Source organism: Chiroxiphia lanceolata, chromosome 26 (assembly GCF_009829145.1).
Source record: "Chiroxiphia lanceolata isolate bChiLan1 chromosome 26, bChiLan1.pri, whole genome shotgun sequence".
Classification (NCBI taxonomy): domain Eukaryota; kingdom Metazoa; phylum Chordata; class Aves; order Passeriformes; family Pipridae; genus Chiroxiphia; species Chiroxiphia lanceolata.
The window spans coordinates 2,468,908-2,492,779 of NC_045662.1; the positions used below are offsets into that span (position 1 = coordinate 2,468,908).

The window sequence follows — 23,872 nt, forward strand, 5'->3', positions numbered from 1 at the left end:
TCCTCTTCTGCTAATATTGGACTATCCACCTGTCACTTAAAAAAAAATGGGGATGGAAATGTCTCTCCTAGTTTCATTCTCATCCCACCAACACTGTAAATCACCCAGGCTTGAGGAGAAGGAGGGAGAAATTCAGGCTCAGGCCGTTTCCACAAAATCTATATCACAGCCTGGAGGATTTTTGCTTTCTAGCCAGCTAGGGGGGATGTAACAAGCTCCATCACAATAAAGATTTTATGATTTGCCTTCTCTATCTGTTTTCAAGCATGAAATCACCTTGTTGGGCAAACACGAGCAAGAACTGTGACTATCTGTAAAATCAGGCTATTACCACATCCCTCTGCCTCGTGCAGGGCTCGGGAGCCTTTATGTTAAAGCACTTCTGAAACAGCGAAGACAGAGGCAAGAACATCTTATTTTGGTCACTGTAATCTGATTAGAAACGCTGCCCACTCCTCTATTTGCAGCAACAGAAAAACAACAGCAGCTTTTCCACTGGGCAGCAGCTGATCCCTGAGTCACCGCGGGACGAGGGCACACAGCCTGTCCCTCAGCACCACTGGGAGACACTTGGCTGCCGTGGAGTCAGACAACACCCACCCTCTCCCCTGCTCCAGACAGATCCCAATCCACGCCAGCAGGGCTCAGGGGGGCCATACCTGGTTCTCGTCCTGCACCTCCATGCTGTACTGGGGCCCTGGCTGAACCTCCGTGACTTTCTCTCCGAGGAGGAAGCCCAGGCGAGTCATGAGTGTGTTTGCTGCCTCATCTACGGATGGAGGGGGTCCCAGCTCCTGCTCAGCGTCACCTAAACGGGAAGAAAATCCAGGTTCAGACAGGAATTGTTTACCTTGGCTGCCGCTCGGGGGTTTTGCCAACGCGACGCCGCCACCTCTTCCCGCTGCGCCCGCGGGATCCGGGTTTTCAGGTTATTCACGTTGTTCAGGCCTGTTTTACCATTCTGTGCTGGTCATTCCTTTTATATCATGCATTGACAATATGTGTTTTTTCCAATGGTTAGCTGTAGTTCCTCCTCTCACTGCTTGTTATTGTCTCCCATGGAAGCAAACCCAGGCATCCTGCTGTCCCACAGCACAGCCGCTGGAGAACGGGAATGTCTGGAGAAAGGAGAGCATTTGCTCTCTTCCCTCACACAGGAACTGCCTGCAAGTTACTCACAGAGAAGCCAAGGCTACAGGTGGTGTTTGGAAAGGATTCCACGAGCTGCAGAGCAGCCAACCTGTGCTTCTGAGTGGTCAAGAGGAAAGATCAGGACAGAAAATCCGTGTGCACCTTCTGCTGTCACCTGCTGTCCCCAAACTTGCTCGTGGTTATAGAGAAATCAAGCCTCTCCAGACACCAACCCACCTTCTGCACTCACCCTGTGGGCCACAACTCAAAATCCACCTGCCAATTTCCCATCAAGGCTATAAAACAGACCAAAACCAATGTTCTAGATAATTTTTCCTGATTTTTTCCTACCACCTGAAGGAAAAGTGGCACAGAAAAGCTCTCAGCCAGCAATGCACACCAGGAAAAGGCCAGGCATGGATATTGGCACTTCTGCATCCATTTCATTTTATAACAAAAATCCATGGAGGTTTTTAACTTGCATTATCACACATAAGTTGGGTTCTGAAAGTCAAGTTCACATCACACCAGCAGCAGGGTCAAACCTGAAGGTCAAGTTCTTGCCACGTTACACTGAAGCAATACTGTGCTTAGTGCAGTTGTAGGAGACTAATTAGGATTTGCAATTAGTCTACAGTTAATTATTCATCTGATAATGTACAATCTGGAAAAGAGCCCGTCTCCATTTCCCAGCTCTGTCCTGGTTTGGGCTGCAGCTCCAGTAAAAGGATGTTACCTTACATAAAATATCGCTTTTTGAGAACTGTAACTGAAACCCACAGATCACAGAACGTGGGATATGTACAAAACCTCAGGAAATTTAAGCCAGTTGCTTCCAGAAATCCCCATTTACTCCCACAGTGCACAGCTCACGCAAGTTTACAGCGATTTTCTGGTGTCTCACTGCTGCAAATTAAAAACCCCAGAGCATCTCCCGTGCAACCACGGGCTGTGTTCCTCCAGCACCAGCTCTGGGAGCCGAGCATCTGGAACAGTCCTTCCACGGTGGCTTCACTGTTATGAAAATGGATGATACAGGAGGATCACAGGAGCCTTCCTTTAAGTTATTGAATCCCCACCGTACTGCTGGAACCGACGCTGACGTGAATCCCATAGATTTAAGAGAGACAAATTTAGATGGATGGCCCAATTTGCTGAACTGCTGACCACCCACAGTCAGTCTGGGGGCATTTACTGTCTCTGGGAGCCCAAGCCAGAACAGAGGCACTTACGTAAAATGAAAATTAGAGAGACTTTTGTTTCCAAGGTTATTTTTTTTTTTCCTTGCAAAAGGAAGACTTTCAGACTTTACCCTGAATAGCTGTACCCAGGATATGGAGGTTCTGAATCATTACAAGTTTATTGTGCATTCCCCGTTCTGCCTTCAGAACCGGGGTATTAGTAATACTCAAACAGTGCTGGTTACACATCTGGGCAGGAAGGAACAGCTGGATCTACCTCTGCACTGCCCACCTGGGAGGATTTGGGAGTGCCCAGGTGATGCTGGGGCAGCTGCAGGGCACTGGGCACAGCCAGTTTCCTTCAGCTCAGCATTGGGAACTACTCCCAAACCAAACTCACTCCTTGGAGGTTGAGTTTAAACTTGTCCTTAAACCCTTCTTTTTCTTTTTTTACTACCCCTAAGAAATCCCCACCAGGCACAAAACTGGCTTTCACCTGCAAAATAAAGAAAATTTCAAGCTTATCCAGGTCACTGCATTGGACCATGGAAGATAGGGAGGATAATAACTGTCTGCTTTGATAAGGGCCCTCATGGCAGGGGGGTGGAACCACAACATCTCTGAGGTCCCCTCAACCCAAACCATTCTGTGATTGCAATTCAGAGAATCATGGAAATGTCTGGGTTGGAAAGACCATCAATTCCCACAGCCCTGCCATGGCAGGGACACCTTCCACCAGCCCAGGTTGCTCCAAGCCCCATCCAACCTGGCCTTGGACACTCCCAGGGATCCAGGGGCAGCCACAGCTTCTCTGGGCAACCTGTGCCAGGGCCTCCCCACCCTCCCAGGGATGGATTCCTTCCCAATATCCCATCTAACCCTGCCCTCCTTCAGCTTAAGGCCATTCCCCCTTGTCCCATCACTCCACGCTCACGACCTGTGAGATGCTGCTCATGGCTCAGGGTATCAACAGCTTGAGCTCTGAGAGCTCCACATTCCATGCAGAACTATCAATTATTTTATTATAACCTGGCTTTCAAAGTACAGATCACTTTGAACATAAGCAAAGCTCCACTGTACTGGATTATTCCCTCCTTAGGTCTTAAAAAACACGTGCAGTTGTTTAACTGAGTGTCAAAGAAGAGACAGCACAGCTCTGAGGTGCCTTGAATGGGTATTATGGAAAGAAGCTGTAAGTTGCCTTTCAGGGCTGACAGTAAGACCTAATACTCTCTTCCTAAGTTCAAGGAAAGGGTAGAAGTTGTTTTTTCTCCCCTCCCACGTGTGCCATCCAGTCGGTGCTGCAGCCACATTTTACACTCGCCTCAGCACACTCGGTTCCTGCAGCCTCACCAGGGAAATCTGAGCACAGAGCTGATAACTGAACTGGCCTGAGGTATTTTTAGCTGCTCTGACACCACTGCTGTAACAGCTACAGCAGCTCAAACACACCCCATAGTCAACTCCAGCAAGCAACCTCTGGTACATCCATAACCAGTAACACCCTGCCCAGCTGGGCACGTGCAAACCCCAAATCCATCAGTGCATCCAACACGCTCACCATGGTCTGGAGCTGCTGCACCAGCTCATGTGCCTCTGCATCAACAGTCAGTAACACTAAAAGCACTAAAAGCTCAGTGCCAGGAATTTTAAAGAAGAATAAAAAAACCCTCCCTGACTCATTGCACGTGCACGAGGGTTTTTAAGAGTTCTGTGTAACTTGCTGTCCCTTTATGTTCAGCACAAAGCTTATAATTTTATATAAACACACATAAAACTACGGGAGGAAAAGGGTTCTTGGGAGCTGATGTGCTGCTGTGCTGGGAGATGACTCAAACCCACCCACCCAGCCAGCCAGCCAGGTCTCTGTCAGCTCCCCGTGGCCATCAGAGCACAGAACTTGGGCTTTCACGGCAGCTGACAGCATTCCTTAGCTGTTCCTGTCGTTTGTGCCTCATGGAATTGTGCTCAGGGACTCTCTCCCAACATTCCACAGCCAGGTAAGTGCCACATCCCATCTCCAAGTCTGCATTTGCCTGTCCAGGTCGCCCAAGTGCTTCAGAGCTGACAAGTCTTGAGCACATCCCTAACTCGTGGTAACTCCTACTCAGCAACTTCACCGTGGCAGGGAAGGCTGAGTTCAGTTCTTAATGAAAACAAGGGAAATGATTCTTCTATAGGAGGGGAAAAAAAAAAAAAAAAAGAGGCAATTCTTTGGTTTCCACGATGGAACTTGGGATTAACCCAAATGGTTCTGGGGAGCTCTGGTTTGTAGCCCAGGAAAGCAGAGCTGGGGCTCACCAGAGACTGATGGAGCCCAGCTGGGCTGTCAGGGAGAGGATTTAGGGAGAAGACTCTCTGCAGGGAAATGCCCATGGAATGGGCACAGCAGTGACCCAGCCTGGCACCCACCAGGAACCAACCTGGCTCCGAGGGGAACCACAGAACGCTTTGGGTTGGAAGGGACCTTCAATCAGAGCAATGAAGCCACATTTATGTTGGATTTTCCATTGCTTTTCCATCACCACGAAGATGAGACTTCTCCTAAGGGAGCACTGGGCACAGGCACAGGAGCCTGAGGGGTTGGTTTGGAATTCCCTCCCTTCCCTGGCTCTGTGCTGGGAACAAGAAGCTCCTGCCCTCCTGATTTTCCCTTCTGTGTGTCCCACTCTGGATCACTCCAGGCACGGAGCAGTGTTATATCTGCAGGCTCTGAGCTCCTGTTCCCAGCATTCTAATGCTCTGGGAGATAAAAATGCCAAATAACTTAAACACAGGCAGTATTTTATTCTAAAAGGACACCCTGCTTCACGTCTCTTTGAGAGCTTTTATTTATTTATGCCATATAATCCTGCAGTTACCTGCTTTTTCCAAAGATTAAGGATTAAGAGAAGTATCCTTTAACACCATTTCTATCAACTACCAAAAATTCAGTTGCATATTTCATACAATCTTTTATTATTATCTTTCACTCTTTAGAGGATACCTTTCATTTCTGTACAGCTCACTGAGAAAGACTTTGAATATCTTATTTTTGCATTCTTTCACTTTTGCAGTGCAAAGGAGGGCTGGTTGCTTACATTTTTCTTACCAAAAAATAATAAATAATCCCTGTACTCCCTGGACAAATTACCTCTGCTTCTAAGCAGGCTGCAGGCTTTGGAGACTAATCTGTCTTGGAGCTGTTCATGGATTTTTATTTATGTCATTAGAAATAAGCAATTCCCTGCAATGTGTTTGTGCTCTGCACAGGCTGGGTCTGTGATGAAAGTCCTTGGACCAGTGGCCAACAGCTTGTAAATCTCTGACTTCAGTACCTGAAATGCTGACTCCAGGCTTGGAGCACTTGGCCTTCCAATTAAACACAGCCAATTCCAAGTGGGGAAAAGTTTCCCTATTAAATGATTGGGGAATCATTTTTAGCAACGTTTAAAAAAGGCGTTTTTCGTGTGGGGTCAGTAAATGTAACAGGGGGTGCAAAGGGGACACCAGTGGAAGTGGGTTTTAAAGGTGATTATAGACAAGGTGACTCGTGTTCTGTTGGGGTTGTCCCAGCCCTGGAAGTGTCCAAGGCCAGGTTGGACAGGGATTGGAGCAACCTGGGCTAGTGGAAGGTGTCCCTGCCCATGGCAGGGGTGGCACTGGATGGGCTTTAAGGTCCCTTCCAACCCAAACCATTCCATGACGTACAAAACTAAAAGAAACAGGAATATGGGATTTCTCCACCTCTCCACCATGATTCTTTCCTGACTGTTTATTTTGCTTCTGGATTGAATTACACTGGAACAGATGCCCCAAGAGGTGGGACAGGCAGGGAGAGCAGCAGAAGGTTAATTAGATGGGGGGTCGGGGACGCCGGGAGGTTGTTTTGCCAAGGAGAGCACGTGTAGCCAAAGGCAGGGCAGGCTGGGGGACAGAAAAGCTGCTGGGGATTGACTGATTGATCCATGGATTAGTTGGGAGAGGAGTGGGAGCGGGGCTGGATCAGCAATGAGGTCACTGGAGCTCCATGGGGTGAAGGAGAGCGTGGGATGAGGGAGGAGACAGAGCATCTCCACCACCAACCTGCCCGAGAGCTCCTCACCTGCCTGACACTGCAGGATAACAAACATTTCAAATATTTCATTTTCAAATATTACACTTAACTAATTACTACTAATAATTAAATCCAACATTCAACTACTTAGACACTTCAAAAAGAGTGAAGATACCCAAGGCTCACACATCCACCTTTTTTTCCCCTTTATTTTAAACAGCTGCAGCAGATCCCAGTAGTGCACACCCCCACACCTGCCAGCTACCTCTGCCATCCTTTTAAGTTAATGACTTTTTCTTTTTCCTTTTTTTTTTTAAAAACTGAATAGCAAAAAAAAAAAAATGCAAATTAGAAACATTACAACCTGAGCCTGTCAAGCAATTTGTACCCCTGGATCCTTCCTCCCTTCAAAAAATTCAACCCACATTAAACCCGTCAGCGGAGCTCTGCAATTCACCCAGGAATTTACCTGATTTAGGCCGTTTAGGAGCAATTTTACGGAGCCTGGCAGCTCTTGCACATGTCTTACCTACAAATACCCTTCGGATTTTGGAAGGGGTCAGCTCTTAACACCTCTGTCAGCGTCAGAGGCAGCAGGATGGGGTTCATAAGAGCTCATAAATGTTCAGAGCGTTCCTTGAAAATCAAATATAACGTTTCACAGCAGTTATTGGGGTCGCTCTTTTCAAGAAACCATTCAAAACACACGATGTTTCTGTACGTGATAATTTTCAAACAGTGTTTCTCTTCCCTCCTTTCAATTCCTGCATGAAAGCTGCCACACATTTCAGCTGCAATTGCTTACAAGCAAATGAAATTCCTTTATGATTTATTTGGTAATGCTGTGATTGGTTTGATAGGCACCATCATCTAATTCCAGATAAATGATGGAGGACAGTGCCCCTGGGAGACACTAACAATGAGTCTGTACTCCAGAGAATATTTTGGGTTTAATGGTCGTACTTTGACTTCCAAAACATCTGAAATCTATTTCAGTGAATGGCTAACAAGAAGAAATAGGTAAGAGTTCCCTAAAGTGGCACCGTCCCTGAATTTGCCTGAATATGAGACTGAATCATCTTAAAAAAATGAACAACTCTTAAATTAGCCAAGAAAAAAATAGAATAGTTCTGTGCAGAGAGCAGGCACCTATGGAAGGGGAGAAATAAATGAGACCATTTTGGATTTTGATCTTCAATTACATAACTGCAGAGTTTTATCTAACAACTTCCCTCTCTCCATGTGACCTGAATCTGTCCCGTTATTATGTACATCTGCTTTAAATTATTCTGGATACACTTGAGCTGTATTTGGAAAACGTCCTTGACCATTCCTGCATATCCCCCTAATCTCAGAATTAATGGAAGATTTTTTTATTAGTCTTGTTTACATCGAGAAGAGACTTTTTTAAAAAATTTAACCACTGAGGGACGAAGCTGCCCAACCCCAGCACTGTAAATGTCTATTTTTGTACCACTGCACCTCCAACCCTGGCGTTGGTTTGGGCCCCTCAGGACAAGAAGGACATGGAGGGGCTGGAGCGTGTCCAGGGAAGGGAACGGAGCTGGGAAGGGGCTGGAGCAGCAGGAGCAGCTGAGGGAGCTGGGGGGGCTCAGCCTGGAGAAAAGGAGGCTCAGGGGGGACCTTCTGGCTCTGCAACCCCCTGACAGGAGGGGGGAGCCGAGGGGGTCGGGCTCTGCTCCCAGGGAACAAAGGACAGGAGGAGAGGGAACGGCCTCCAGTTGTGCCAGGGGAGGGTCAGGTTGGACACCAGGAAAATTTCTTCACCCAAAGGGTTGTCCAGCCCTGGAACAGGTGGAGTCCCCATCCCTGGAAGTGCTCAAAAACACGTTGATGTGGTACCTGAGGACATGGTTAATGGTGAACGTGGTGGTGCTGGGGGAACAGCTGGACTTGGTGATCTTAAAGGTCTTTTTAACCTTAACAATTCTATGATTCAAATATTAATAGTTCTGTGAGAGCAATAGAAAACAGCCTGACCAACTTCAACCCCATCACTGACAAGTGGCAGAGTAAATCTATTCTTCTGGATGTTGAGCCCAGAGCCCTCTCCTCTGCCAAAAAATGCCCACAGAGCTTTGGGTGGGTAAAACTGCGGCTCCAACTCGACCTGTCCCCCGTGCAGCTCCCCTTGCCCCTCTGCCTCCTGCTCCATCCAAGAATTTCTATAAGAAAACTGCCAGAATTCCTACCGTTAATCCCACTCCATCAGCCTCCTGCACCACTTCCACAGACATTTCCTCTCAGAAGAAATTCAAACAAAAGGAATTCTCCTCGGCCCAGCACGTAAATCCTTCTCCCTCTCCACCACCTTTCCTGATGATGTCCTTTAATATTCCTTCAGTCCTTTAATATTCCTTCAAGCCTTTAATAATTCCTTCAAGTGGATTGTCAGAAAGACAGTTATTTTTAATCCCAAACCCTTCTGAGCCAGAGCAGGCAGTGAGTGGAACTTCACTGCTCTCACAGGGTCTAATTCCATGCATTTCATGTTCTAGAGATAAAACCACCTCTGCATGTACATGGGGACGAGTTTTCCTGGATTTCAGGACCAAAGAAAAGGGAATGGGGGAAATGAGAGGGTATTCAGGGCACTGATCACAGAACAATATGATATAGAGGAAAAAAAAGTCCATGACTATCATGAATATGAGCCTGGGCACGTGGAACATCTCCTGAAAGCAGGATTACACTTCGATCCCTGCAAAGGTTCCTGAGCTCTTTAACAAATCAAGGACATGAGGATGGAGGCACAAAGTCCCCCCCTGATGAAAAGCACAGATGAAATTAGTTCCTCCTTTACAGTTTTGGCATTTTAGCTCTAAAACATCCCCTGACCACAAACACAGGTCTGTGCTCCCAGCTCTGAACACTCACCACTGATTGATTAAAGGCCTTGGCTCCTAAATAAAGTTGTTTGGTATTTATTTTTAGGTTTTTCAACTGACCTTTTATTCCAGACAGGTTTGAGGCTGGTGTCTTACACTCTTAGTGATGCAGGTGAGGGAGTTTAATATCAAAAATAAACAAATACTCCCTTAAATACTATTTGTTTGATAAAACCTGTTTTTATTTTGCTATATTAGGCATGTTGCATCATATACACCCGAATAATATCTTTAATTTCATCAACTGGTTTTCAAAACCTCTCACATTCCCTCCTCCTCCCATTTCTCACACCATAAAACTGAGAGAAATCTCACAGGAATTTTGCAGAACCTGCTCCCTCACGGTCAGGCCAACCCTGCCCAACTAACAGGGGCAAAAAAAAATACATATATTTATTTATGTATGTATAAAACAGGATATTTCCATCAATGTGCAAAATCAATTTAGATTTCCATCTGCAAAGCCCACACACTCCTTTCCATCCTCAGCAGCTACAAGAGGAGCAGAGCCAGCTCAGACCCTTTTTTTGTCCCCCCCCAAGGCAGCAACCAGCCCCAATTTCAGCACTTTGGGAAGAAAAATCTGCAGAAGGGCACTTTGACAAGCAACTTTCCTTCTCTCAAGATGGTTTTGCCAGGTCAAAACCCAACAAGCATATCATGAGCCAAACCTTTATTGGTTATGACTTTCCTGTCCCCCTTTGACCACTGTTAACTGGGAGGTCGTGGGGTTGTAGCTGAGCAAGAGACAATGACAGTACAAAGGCCTTGTCACCACCTGATCTGATCTATCAGCACATCCCCAGAGCAAATTTATTATAAGCAAATCAGACTAAACTGTGACCTTGCACTTGCAACACTGACAACAATCTCAAAAACCCACTACACCATTATATAGCTAAATAAGATTTCCAAAGTTCTCTCTGGGTATAAAAACTGCTACAGAGAATGGAATAATTACTGTTGTTACCAGCTTTTAGAATGCCAAGTCAGGTTGGAACAATCTGGGCTAGTGCCAAGTGTCCCTGCCCATGGCAGGGGGTGGGACTGGATGAGCTGTAAGGTCCCTTCCAACCCAAACCATTGATGATTCTCTGATTCTTTTCTGTGCTATTTTCAAACAGAACCAATGTCCAGAGCTGTTCTAACATCCCTTCAATGACTGGAGAGGGAAGACTACTCTCCATACGGATGAGATCCATTTAAAATTCACTGTTTCTCTGAAGCATAAACTACATTAATGAAAATCTTACCCCACTCAAACCAAATCCCCCCACAGCACAGTGAGTTACTCAGGATCTGCATTTCACCCATAACATTTGCTACAGTCTCAGCTCAAAGACAATTTTGGAGCCTGCAGTAAGTTCCTGACCACTGGAGGAATTGGACCAGGCTGGTACAACCAGTGCTTCCCAGCAGGGCTGTGCTTCCAAACTGGCAGCCGGCCAAAGTGGTCGTGTTCCCACTCAAAGGAATTGTTTCCAAGGGATCTGGAGTCAAATAATTAGCAACATAAAACATCAAAAATCCTGCTTAATGAAGCAGAAAATCTACTGTGGTCCAGGAGGTTGTGAGCAAATTGATCTCCTCTCTTCAGGGGTCCAAGTGCAGCTTTGCTGCCCCGGAGAACGGAGCAGACGGGATGGGGGAGACCCGATTTCACAGGGGCAACAGCAAACAGCCAGGCTGGAGAAGGATAAAGAAGTTCTTGTTCTGCGGGCCTGGGGAGGGTGAGGAAGTCAAGGCAACTGGCAGGAGAGCACCAGTCATGGGGTGGCTTTCAGAGAGCTGCATATTTTCACTCAGGAGCAGCTCTCCATAGCGTCGCTCAGGCTCAAGGACTTCGATCGGCTCGGCTCGTGTCGGCACTGGGACATGGGAACCAGGCCTGTGGAAGAATGGAGCACTTCCCTACGAATGCAACCACCCCTCCTTCTGCTGGTAGAGCTGGTAAAATCAACAGGGAAGGGTCTGCCTCCAAAAAATGCTGAAACAAAATGACAGCAGCCCAAAACACAGTGGGGAAAGAAGAAGTGGAGTTACTGAGTGCTTCCTCTGGACTGTGGAGTATTTGGGAATAAATATCTGAGCCAGGAGGAGAAAGGGAGGGTTGGTTGCTCACTAATTAGTCACTAATCAGCACAACCATGACCAAGAACTCCAGTAACCATCATCTCCTTCCTTTCTGCCTCCCTTAGCACCCCAGTATTTCCACTCAGGACAGGCATAAACACAAGGTGAAGTCTGACTTCTGATTAAACTTTGCCTGGAGAGCTCCTAAAGACCTCAACAGCTGCAGGAGCTAAAGAGGAAGATGAGGTTTGTAAAGACATTGAGAGCACTGTAAGCAGGAGCCCAAAGGCAACTGGGACAGGGCTGTCACCACCAGGCCAGGTTGTCACTGCCTGGGGACCATCGTGTGCCAACACATGTGCCAACACCAGCCTGGCAGGGGCTGAGCAGGAACAGCATCCCCACAGGATGCACAAGGCTGAAGTGAATCCCCAAATCTAGTTTGACAGGCAGTATCCTCCCCAAATTGGAGGTACTGAAGGGTCTTCTCTCCAAAAGAAGGGAAAGTCCAGAAGCAATGATTTAGTTTTGGCCAGAACTGATAATTATAAAATGCAAGTGCAGACCAGAGCTCCTGTGACACTTCAGGAAGACACTGAGAAACACCAGAGCCTTCAGCACTGAGTGGGCAGCACTGCTGGGAGTTCAAAGGGCACATTTTACCATTCTGCCAGCAATAAACTGAGATCCTGAAGGTGGAAAAGCAGCTGAAAATTTCACTTGGATGACACTGGCAGTAGATGCCTTTGATTACCAAGTGTAATAGATTGTCCAAAAGAAATTAAGCAGAAGGCAAACAGGAGAGAGATTTGTTACCTGAGACCTACAGGGGGAAAAAAAAAAATCCATTGCAACTTTTCAATATGATTTCTGGGTCTGAGACAGGAGACTTTGACCTGTGCAGAATCTGTCAGGTTTGAGATAAATTCATGTCCTGTGACCTAAGCCAGAGCTGAAACTGCTGCAGAGTGAAATTCCAGGTAAGTTATCCATCATTACAAGGTCCAGTGACTCCAGTGGAAGACACAGTGATGTCCCATTATTAGCCATGTCTTTGTCCCATCCATAATAGATAACTTTGCTTTACAGGTGGATGTATTTGGCCAACAAAGGAGCTGAAGATGGAGCCTTTTGTAGAAGAGGTGATTTGAGGCACTTGAGCAAGCAGAGACTACTGGGATAGTGCTGGAGATCTGCACTGGGCTGAGAGTCCAGGACCTGCCATCATCCCATGTACCCCATCCACTGGAACAGTCCCTGAACTTACCTAAATCCTCCCCTTTGCCTGCAGCACAATGTTCTACACCCAAAGTGGCACAGAGAGTCAGCACTGGAACACAACCCTGGAGCAAATCAAACGCTCCAGGCCCCATCCAACCCAGCCTTGGACACCTCCAGGGATGGAGATGTTCTCAAAAAGACAGAATTTATATGCATTCCTGCAAAACCTGCCCTCACCTTCAACAGTAATGACTTCAAACTGCCAGAGGGCAGGTTTAGATGAGATACTGGGAAAAAATCCTTCCCTGTGAGGGTGGGGAGGCCCTGGCACAGGTTGCCCAGAGAAGCTGTGGCTGCCCCTGGATCCCTGGAAGTGTCCAAGGCCAGGTTGGATGGGTTGGAGCAACCTGGGCTGGTGGAAGGTGTCCCTGCCCATGGCAGGGGGTGGCACTGGATGGGCTTTAAGGTCTTTTCCAACCCAAACCAGTCTGGGATTCTATGGATTGGAAACACCAGTGCAGGCTGCCCTTGTTTTCAAAAAATAATCCACTGGAAGAGGAAACTCCTCAGGCAGCAGCCACTCAATCAACAGGAAATCTGTTGATTTGGAAGGAAAGGAGGTTTCACACTCATCCTCCCAGGCCCAGCAGTGGCAGCTGCAAAGTGAACAGGGTTGCTTTGCTGGTATAAGACAGAAAGCTCTAAACATTCAATAAACTGAAATATCAGCACAAAAAAGTTACTGTTCCCCAACAGGCAGCTCAAAGCAAGCACCCCTGCCTGATAAGGCAAAACAACTCCTTAGATTCCCTGGGATCCATCGGGATGGGCAGCCAGAGGTGGATGCTGCAGGAACTGCTGCTGCTGAAGTACCTGATGTGCCTCACACCATCCAGGTGACAGCTTTGGCAGCAGTCACAACACTTTGAAGTTCTTCACATTAATGGAACTCGGATCATTTAAGAGCCTTTTCCCCTCCTTTTTCCCTTTTTTGTTTTTCCCCCAGAGAGATGAACCCAAACCCTGGGTTGTAAGGGAAGTTGGTCGTTCACAGATCACATCAGGAAGCTTCAAGAATACCATGATATCTCCAAATATTTAACAGTTAGAACACATGGCAATAATCTGTGGGATTCATATTGTTTTCACTTCTTCTCTTGAGCGTCTCCCCTTTGACAAGAAGATTCAATAAACCCTAAACTCTGAACCCAGCCACTATTCTCCAAACTCAATGATACCAAATGGCAAGTGCTCTGTGGCCAATCCCAAACGGATTCACACCTGGAATTCTACCAATGCCTTCAGCATTCCTCTCTCAGAACCGGAATTTCAGACCAGGGTGGGGCTTGTTTTGTTAATCCAGGAGTTCATTCTGAAGCTGTTTTCATCCCTTGATACGGCAGAAGGAACCAGAAACATCCCAAGAGCGGCTGGAGAAAAGTCAATCGCTGCCATGGCAACCGATGTGCCAAATTACTGCTCTCCTGCAATGAGGGCTGATCACAACGATTTCCCATTCCCTTCAGGTCAGTGGGCTTGGTAATGCTGGGACAACCACAAGATTCAACAGTAAAACCCTCTGTCAGACCACGGCTGGTTTGACTGTTCCCTCTCCTTCCCCCAGCCCATCGCTGTGCAGTAGCACAGAGGTTGGAGCAGGATCCTGCTGGCTGAAATTCTGTGGGTATTTTTGCCTCACTGCCTGTATTTTCACCAGGAAACATCAGAGCACAATGCTGGTTCCTGCATTCCCTCTGAAAGAGCTTTTTGCAACACCTGAAAGATGTTTTGTTGCGTTCAAGGGGAGCGCGTGGATCGTGTGAAACGAGAAATACACATTTTACATGGTGATTAGAAAGCAGCAGCAGCAAGCAGAGAGCAACCTCAACGACTCTTCAACCAAAGGAAGAGTAAAAAGGAGTGATGAGATGAACACAAGTGCTGCTGAGATGGTAAATCACCCCTCCCTGTCTGTGGTTCCTAACTCAATCAGGGCTGGAAACAGATGCCTGCCAGCCTAATGTGGAACAAGCAAACAGCCCCTGACCAGACACTCAACATTTGTGTCCCAAAATTTCTGAAGGAGGAGTTAATCAAATTAAAAGATAATGTCATAACACACTTAGCCTTTGGAACACGGAGCCAAGGTAATAAATCACACAAAATGCAACTGCAAACATTAATCTGAGGCAAAGGGCCGTTACCTGAAAGCACCATCCATCTCTGACCATTGCCAAGAGGTTTCCTGAGCACTTAGAAGTCAAAACATGTTTTAGCCACCATGAGTAACAAAAAGCAGCTCAAAGGAAGATGCCCTCGTGACCACAACTAAGGGAGTGGGGGGGGTGAAGTGGGGGAAAAACCTACACACTACATTGAGTCACCAGAACCACTGCAGAGGAGGTTTAAAAGTTGAACAATGGAGGGTTGAAGGTCTACAACTGCTACTCTTCCACCTTCTCCCCCTCAAAGAGCAGTGATGGCTGTGGGGGTGTCATCCCAAGGGTCCCACTGCCTTTGGAAGGCTGACAAGAAGGAAAACACAAAGACCTCTGCTGAGCAGTGTCTGCAGGATCAGGAGAGACAAGGAGGGAGGGTGGATCAGAAACTTTTCAGATCCTCTCAATAAAGTCTCCATCAAGTCACTGAGTCACAGAGGGGTTTGGGCTGGAAGGGACCTGAAAGACCATCCAGTGCCACCCCCTGCCATGGGCAGGGACACCTTCCACCAGCCCAGGTTGCTCCAAGCCCCATCCAACCTGGCCTTGGACACTTCCAAGGATCCAGGGGCAGCCACAGCTGCTCTGGGCAACCTGTGCCAGGGCCTCCCCACCCTCACAGGGTAGAAACAAGGAACCAATTCCTTCTCCTCCGCTGGCACTCCAAGGCAGAAAGTGCTGGACTGAACTCTGAACAAGCACTGCAATCACAAGAACATTTACAGAAATATAATTCTGCTACAAATGGGTTTCTCAAAGCCGTGAAACAGCTTTTTTGTCATCATGTGAGATGCAACAACTATAAAATGTGGGCCAATTTCTGCTTTCACCTGAAAAGATTTAATTAATTTTTAGCCACCTACACTCCTTCCTCTAAACAACGAATGTAATTTAAAAAAAAAAAAAAAACCAAAACTTCCCTCAAAAGACACTCAGCACCTTGATGTTCTTTCTTTTTCCTCGAAGTTGGAACGTCGGGAGCGCGTCACCCCCCACACACTGACTCACCCTGGAGATGTCACAACCAATCCTCCCCCCAGGAGCACGGGAGGCCACTGGTGGCACCCTGGTTGCTCAGGAAACCACCTCCCTGGAATGTGCTGAAATTTGCCTGAAGCCTTAAAATAAACATTTTGGGACCGAGCAAAAACTTCACCTCTCGGCATCTCCAATTGAAACCGTCCGTCATTCCTGGGTGCAGAGCAGATAATGTTCTCTTTTCTTTGCTAGTTAGGGTTTTAAACTGCCTTTAAGCATATAATTAATTACATTTCTTGTCAGAGATCACGTTACAAACCACTCCACCTCCACTCCATTGCCAGGCAGACCTTCAGCCTGATTTTCTTCCTTCTTTCAGCTCACACCATCATTCCTGGAGATGCTCAGGATTTAGCCCTGTGTGCTAATTAATCCTTCACAGGACACACGTGTTTTAGAAGAGGGTTAGACTAAGCCTAACACTGAAGAAAGGAGCTGTATTTCCTTGGAAAACTGACTGCAGGCAGTGCCTGAAGCTTTGCCATGGTCCAGGGTAGGACTCAGCCCCTCTTCCTCCACCTTCCCGTCAGGAGCTGGGCCCTACACCCAGACTCAAAGTCCTTTGGTCCCTACAAGTTGTCCACATCTTTGTTCTTTCTTTCCTTCTTTCCACAAGGATCCCCCTCCAGCCACCTGCTTCCTTCCAAGGGCTCATCTCCTGAGCTCCTTCAATCCAGCCTTCCAACCCAGCAAAACCTCCAGCCCTCACATTACTGCCACTTTCCCAGCAGGATCCATAGATCCAGGCACCTTCCATAGATCCAGGCACCTTCCATAGATCCAGGCACCTTCCATAGATCCAGGCACCTTCCTTCCATGAACAGCTTCAGACTACCCCAACAGACTCCTCCCTATTCCAAGTACACCAACAAGGCCCTTGGGGACGTGGTTTAGTGGTGCCCTTGGCACAGTTGGGTTTATGGTTGGACTTGATGATTTTAAAGGTCTTTTCCAAGACAAATAGTTCCTTGACTCCACTGTGACAACCCCCCTGCTGTCACTTTTCCCCCTTCCTTCCTTTAACGACACTTCCAGGCAGTACAAAACTCCACTCTTCCTTTCAGATCACTCCACTATCAGCAAGAGGAAATCAAACAGCAAAAAAAGGCACTAAAGGAATTGCAGATCCCACTGCCAGAGCCCAGCCCTGGGCTTGGCAGGAGTCCTGCCCTTCAAAGCTGGGGCAGAGGGAGACACACGTGCAGGTACGGGAATGTGGAATTGATGCTTTTCAAGCCAAACTCACAATTCCATTCTAATTCTCTGTGGATGCAATCATAATAAGTTTATAATTATTAACAATTATAAACATGAGAGAGGAAGCCATTCAGTCAGGAAAAAAAGGGCTGCAACAGCACAATTTTAATTGTAATTCACGGTGATTGAAAAAGAAGCAGCACTTTTCAAGGCAACTGTGGCCTCAAAGGAGGCATTGGGACTGTCTTTTTATTTCCTAAGACAACTCCTCTTTCAGACACAATACATTAAAGCAAGCCCACATTCAAAATTTGGACACCATTCAATTAATCCCTCCAATTTTGGGTGCTCCAGAAGCTCTTCCACGAGTTCACCAGCCACGGAAATAAACCTTCTGATTCCACAGAGCCATTTATTAGCATGACCTTGGCTACTGTAGCTGCAGATTTCAGAGGCACATGTCCCACATTTACACACCATTTCAACACATCCAAAGCCTGCAGTGAGCACAGATCCTCCTGGCTCCTAACGAGGGAAAGCCAGGGCAGGGAAGTGCAGGATTCACCACAAAACCCACCCAAACACTTGCTGCTGCTGTTGCTGCTTTCCAGCCTCCTCCCAGCGCCTCCAGCCCTCCCCAGGTTGCCCAACTTCCAAGTTAGGAAGAAATCTGGGAAATGAGGCCGGGATTCCAGGCACTCACTCACACATCTGCTGGCTCTGCCTGGGCTCGGGGGGGATTTCGGAGCCCACGGATGAGAACGGGGTCAAGCCAGGAAGGGACATGACCCACTTCTATTTATGTTTCAACCAGAGGCCTCGAGCAAGATGAACACTTTTCAGAGCAACCACTACAGGATGCATAAATCAAACAGTGTTTCTTTAAAAATAAAATATTAGTAAAAAAAAAAAAATCCACCCCCCTCCCTCCCCTGATATTCCTGGCTGCAGGTTACAAGGTCCCACAGTTTTGGCTTTTTAGCTGATTTAATGACATTTTTGAAATGTGGTTTTATTGCAGCCTCTCTGCAGAGCAGCATTAAAAATTAAATTTAAAGCAGTGCATCCACTGGCTCGTTTTTATCCTCTCTAAATTATTCCGTGGGGAGAGCAGCCACACGCAGGACTGAGAGAAACAAACGTAAAATGGGCAACAATTCCAAATTATTCCTTAGTCAAGTTTCCAAGCCAGTGAAACTGGGGCTGGGGGAGGTCCAATCAACCACCTGGGCAAAGTGATATTTTAAAAATCCTTGTGGCTGGAATTGCCTGTTCTCCCTGTTCCCGCAGAGCCTTCGCAAGGGGCTTACCAGGGCAGAAAGCATCAACGTCCAGCTTCTGGGCTGCAGAGAGGGTTGGGGAGCCAAGCTCAGACTCTGGGATTCGAGGGCTCTCCACAAACTTTGCTTTCCTCAAAGGGGCTGAAGGAGAAGGAGGGGGAGAGAGAAAGAGAGGTCATGAGTAAGGGAAATAGCAAGCAACAGATGGAAGCACTTAACTAAACGACACTGTCAGACTCATATCAGGTTACTCTTTTTTTTTTTTTTTTTTGCCAGGAAAAAAAAAAATTATCTGCATTCTTTACAAAGGAGATGGCTCTTGGTTAAACTTTCAATCTGCACAGGCTGACTTGAAAGTGTGTGAGCACCGAGGCACATTCCTGATACTCTAAAACACTTCCTTTTCTCCTACTTTATTAATTTGCTTTTTATAGGAAGCAAACGAGCAGCTGTGGAAAGGCAAAAATAATAGAGAGGTACACAGAGCCCATCAGGGTTTAAGATACTTAACTCTAAATATCTGAACTGGACACACAAATGCTGTGTTCAGTAATTGTTTCTTTTGACGTAAAATTTCAATTTCAAAAGATTCTCAGTGCTGGAGCAAACAGGTTCGGTGTTCAACACAAAAGAGCAGAGCAAAGCTAATGGTGCCCAAGCCAAAAACAAGCACTCCACTTTTATCCTTGCAAATCTAGAGGAGATCAAGAGACTTAATAAAGAACAGGGAAAAGGTAAAAAGCGTCTGTCACAAAGCAGTGCTGACCACTAGTACTAGAAAAATGGGATTTTCCACATGTTTTAACAGCCTGAACTCTTAAAGACATGAAATTCTGCACAACATTTATTTGGAATAAAATTAACTAAAACAGAAGTGGTTTAGTAAAAGTCTTTAAACATAATCCTGCCAGACCAGAGAAACAGAACTAGAGAATAAGTTCTATGCAGAGATTATTGTATTGCATTTCCAAGTTAAACTCTCGTGCCCATTACAGTGAAAGGCTGATTTGAAAAACCACTCAGCAGCAGTTCCGGGGGTCAGCACCTCCTGCCCCTCCATTTACATAAATTATATTTATAGTTCCCTGGCCCACAAATTAAATTTGGGCTCTGAAACTAAAGATGGGGGGGTTGGTCTTGTGCATCTCCTGCAATAAAAGCTCAACAGGGCAGGGAATGACCTCAGAGGCAGCAATAAATCTGGGTTTTTTAGGGAAAGGCTGAGAAGGTCCAGGGTGGGGAACCAGACAGACAACACACAACCAGCCTCTAACTGAGCTGTACATCCACGATCCCAGGAATCTTTAAACAAGGGGTGTGGAAAACAGAGGTAAAGGCTGGGGTGTGGTTTTCCAATAGAAAGTCCCTGTGGAGCAGAATGAAGGCAAGGAATCAACACCCCCCTCCTCTGCACCGAAAGAGGTGCTAAAAACCCCTCTGACTCTCTCCCTTCCCCCTCCTGATCCATCCCAGGAGACCTGGAGAGGGCAAACAGGTGCCACGCTGCCACTGTGAAGGAAACCCTGGATGAGGGTGGAGGGATTTCCAGCACATTCCCTGGGAGCCCATGGGGGCCTCTGGAACAGGAGCTGTGCCAGGCAGGAGGAATGGGAGAGACCCAGGGAGAAAAGGGCAGCCTGGAGTCCCCTCCTGCCCCCATCCCACTGGATGTGCAGCCCCTTCACACAAACAACCCAATGCCAACTTCTGGGCAAACCCCCCCAAAAAATCCCTCATGTGCACACACAACACCCCAGCAGCTGCAAACCGGCCTGGACCAGTGAAAAATCATTCCCAGTAAGGACTTGTGCCAGATCCTGATGCAATGAAAACACTTAAATATCAAGATCGTTCCCACAGCCTGAAAATTGTTTAGAATAATAACCCTGCAGTGGCCAATCCTGTAATATTTCATTGGTAACTGCAATTTTAATAAATATGGTTGTTTCAAATGTTTTACCACGGCCCCCCAGTAACAGTCATTTTTATAACATATATTAGAAATAGCCCATCTTTCCTTTCTTTATCATTCCTGGCTGACCCCAGGACCACAGATCATCCCGTGCCCACGTGGCTGTGCTCTGGAACACAGAACTAACAGAGTTTTCACAGTTCTACAGATGCCAATGACTGTGATGGGACTGTCACCAGAAGGCTCTGCACTACAGTTTATTGCAAAAACAGAGGAAGAAGAATTTTAATAAACAAAGAGAGGGGGATGGTACCACTACACACAAGTCCAGAAAGTGCAGGACCTGCACCTTTTGGCAGATCCAGCACTGAACAGGTTGGCTCCTCCCTGTAAGGGATCAGTCAGTGTCCCATCTCAGTGTGGGTTTTATTTCTGCATCTCCTCTGGATCTCCTGAGGAGCCCCTCACCCCATCAATTCCTGCCCTCTCCACAGCACTGACTGATGACAGCACAAGTGAGCAGCCCGTGGATTCAACAAGCTGATGGAGCTTTGAGGGCAACAAAGAACTTCCTGTCACCCATGAGGTGGATCCTCACTGCACTGCAAGTTCAGGCACACACATCATTTCACTGGGTTTCAGAGAATGGGTTGGGTTGGGAGGACCTTAAAGACCACCCAGTTCCACCACCCACACCTTCCACCAGACCAGGGTGCTCCAAGCCCCGTCCAACCTGGCCTTGCACCTATTTTATGGTTTTATTCCCTAAAAAGCATGACTTGAGCCCTAAAAACATGTTTCCACCAGCCAAGACACACCTTGTAAACATGACTCACACACCAGAGTTTGCTTTAAAAGGCTCAAGTCAATTCAATCCTCTCTGTGCAGCTGCAGGTTGGGAAAAGCCACAGAGCAAAAAGTCTCTGTTACTTCAAATATCCTGAACCTGTAAAAGACAAAAACTCCTCCTAAGTCACATGTAACCTGATTACAGGAAAGGAGGATTTTCACATGCAAGAATTAAGCCCCCCCTGACTCGTGTCCAAGTGAAGATTATCCTGACAGATTCAGATTTGGGGAATTTAGTCTTCTACTGGAATAAACAACAAATGGAAACGCCATGAACTCAGAAATCTGCTTTGACACTCTTCAGCCAAATGTTAATTGATCTCTTTATGAAAAAGTGACTTTTCAGGCCCAACTGTTTGCCTTGGTCCTGAACACCCTCCTGTGAGCACAGGCCAGTTTCACCATCAAAGTCATGGGACAAGCACTTGGCACAAACTATAAAAACCAACAAAAGCATGAAACAAGCATTTGAAGTGCTCTGTACCTGCTCAGTCCCTTCGGCCTCTTATTCCTGCAGGATTTTCCTGTATGGAACAAACCAACTCCAGGCCTTAAACAGCATCAAAATAGCCCTTTCCTGTTACACAACTGCAGGTTTTTGAGCAGAGAACATTATGTCTTCCAAAAACACCGGGGGAAAAAAAGGGTCTGTGCAACAGCCAGTTATAAAAATGTCAGGGATTAAGGGAAGGTGGCAGTCGTTGCCTTTCCAGAACTGCAAAATGAGCCTTTAACTCAGAAAAACATATGGATTCCACGGAGCCTGAAGTCCCAACCTTGTCCCTGGGGTGCCACCACCCATCACCAACGACAGCCCAGGAGCTGATGGGCACAGCCCGGGCTCTGTGTCCACCCAGGGACCCCTCCTGTGCCCAGGGGCTCGGTGACAAACGCCAGGCTGGCATCAGATGGGAACTGACTTGTGGGACCGGTGTAGGAACTCGGATTCCAGTGCCTGAGAAGTTATTTCAAACCATTACTGCCCATTTTCGGGGTGAGCTCTGCAGTTCTTAGCGAGATTAATCCCCATCAGTGGTGGAGCCAGCGGAGCAGAACTGAAAATCCTTCTGCCAGTGCAAATAAAATTCTCATTTCACTTTGCCAGCGACTCTTCCCGAGCAAGGAAAGCGATGCTAATTCCAGGGTAGGAATTAAGCACATAATGCAACACAATTAGTGGGGCTGGAAGTCAGAAAGTTTAATTAGCTGCTCGTTTATGGCACTTTCTGCAGCAGGTCTTGTGTCTTCCAGAGAGGACAAGGATTCCTCCCTGTGAGGGTGGGGAGGCCCTGGCACAGGTTGCCCAGAGAAGCTGTGGCTGCCCCTGGATCCCTGGAAGTGTCCAAGGCCAGGTTGGACGGGGCTTGGAGCAACCTGGGCTGGTGGAAGGTGTCCCTGCCCATGGCAGGGGGTGGCACATTCTTTCCTTTAACATTCCTTCCAACCCAAACCATCCTGGGATTCTGTACTAAACTAACACTGGGGAAAGTATTTCCATACCAGCTGCAGTGGCAGCAGCCTGGCTTTTGAAGAGCCTCCTTAAAACCAGAGATTATTTGGAAAGTTCTGTTTCCACCTGGCAAGCACAAACCATCAGCCCCATCCCTCAAACCTTCACACCCACACCACTGGCTGCTGAGGCTCCTTTTCCAAGGCTGGATGAGCAGTTTGGAGAGCTCTGTGGCCCCTCCAACAGGGAAAACACTTAAAAACCAGGGATCTGCTGATGGTTTATCCTTTTGAACATCTGCTTGGAGCGCTGGGATCAATTCAGTGCTGTTTGTGATCAATGCCAAGCATCTACTGCCACATCAAACCAACCCTAAATAAAATCAGGATGTGCTTATTCTCTCTGAATAATCATTTTATCTCTAGTAGCACTGAGTTCTCCTTCAGCCCATTGAGCTCCCTAATTCTATTGCATTTTCTCTGACACCATTTCATTGTCACATAATTTATAGATGAGTTAGTATTTTAATTAGAAAAAGGCTTTTCTTTAGATTAAAAGGCGCTGATAAAAGGAAATTATCGTGGATTAGCAAAAGGCTTCAGCTCTGAAATTCAGTTTGAGCTCTGGCAGCAATGTTTCACTAACAAGGGGTTATTAACACCTAATGAATTGATTGAACAAGGCTTTATTTTGGCAGATCTGAATTCATACCGTGCTTTGACTACAATATATACACACATCTACACCTTTTTTCTCTGCTTATACCCATGAAGATACACATAAATTTATCTATGGCCAAGGAAGATGCTGGAGAAAGCAACTCTTTTCCCATCACATGGATGATGGATTGATCCATCCCAGGGTTCCTGGAAGCCTCTCCATGCACCAGCTCCTTACATGCATTAGGAAAATGTCCATTACTGCCCAAACTGCATTAACACAAAGCACTGGAGCTTTTTACTCACAGACTCACACACTTTATCCCTACAAAATACAACCAAAGTGTGGCCACGTGCCTGGATTCTCCAGCTCCTGGGAGAGTCCAGCCAAGGAGCTCAGCTCAAAATCAGCTTTTCTGCCCAGCTTTGTCCTCTCTGCACCTCACACAGCTGAATTTCACCTGTACTTTGAACCTCCCTCTGCCACAAGAGGAAGAACTAATGAAATTTGTGTAAAAATACTGGTTTTATCACCACTGAAGAGGTGAAAACGTGAGGGACATGAGTGAACCTCTCTGTGTTTCACAGAATCACAGAATGGTTTGGGTTGGAAGGAGCCTTAAAGAGTTCCTTGAAGTTCCACCCCCTGCCATGATGGGGTTGGGGGATTTACCATACATTCATCTCTTGTGACTGGTTCAGCTGAGGAAGAGCTGA

At 46.9% G+C, this 23,872-nt stretch overlaps 1 protein-coding gene across 9 annotated transcripts in view; it reads right to left on the minus strand.

Moving 5' to 3' along the window:
* Positions 1–23,872, minus strand: part of TANC2 (tetratricopeptide repeat, ankyrin repeat and coiled-coil containing 2) — a 237,981-nt gene that overhangs the window by 103,479 nt on the left and 110,630 nt on the right. For all 9 annotated transcript variants that reach the window (XR_004360907.1, XM_032711002.1, XM_032710999.1 and 6 more), the window contains 2 exons: positions 18,316–18,426; positions 660–808 (listed from right to left, as the gene is read on the minus strand). Coding sequence is in view for 8 of the 9 variants with exons in the window: in XM_032711002.1 (XP_032566893.1) it covers positions 660–808; positions 18,316–18,426 (260 nt within the window). In the remaining variant the exon portion in view is untranslated. The remainder of the gene's footprint in view (positions 1–659; positions 809–18,315; positions 18,427–23,872) is intronic.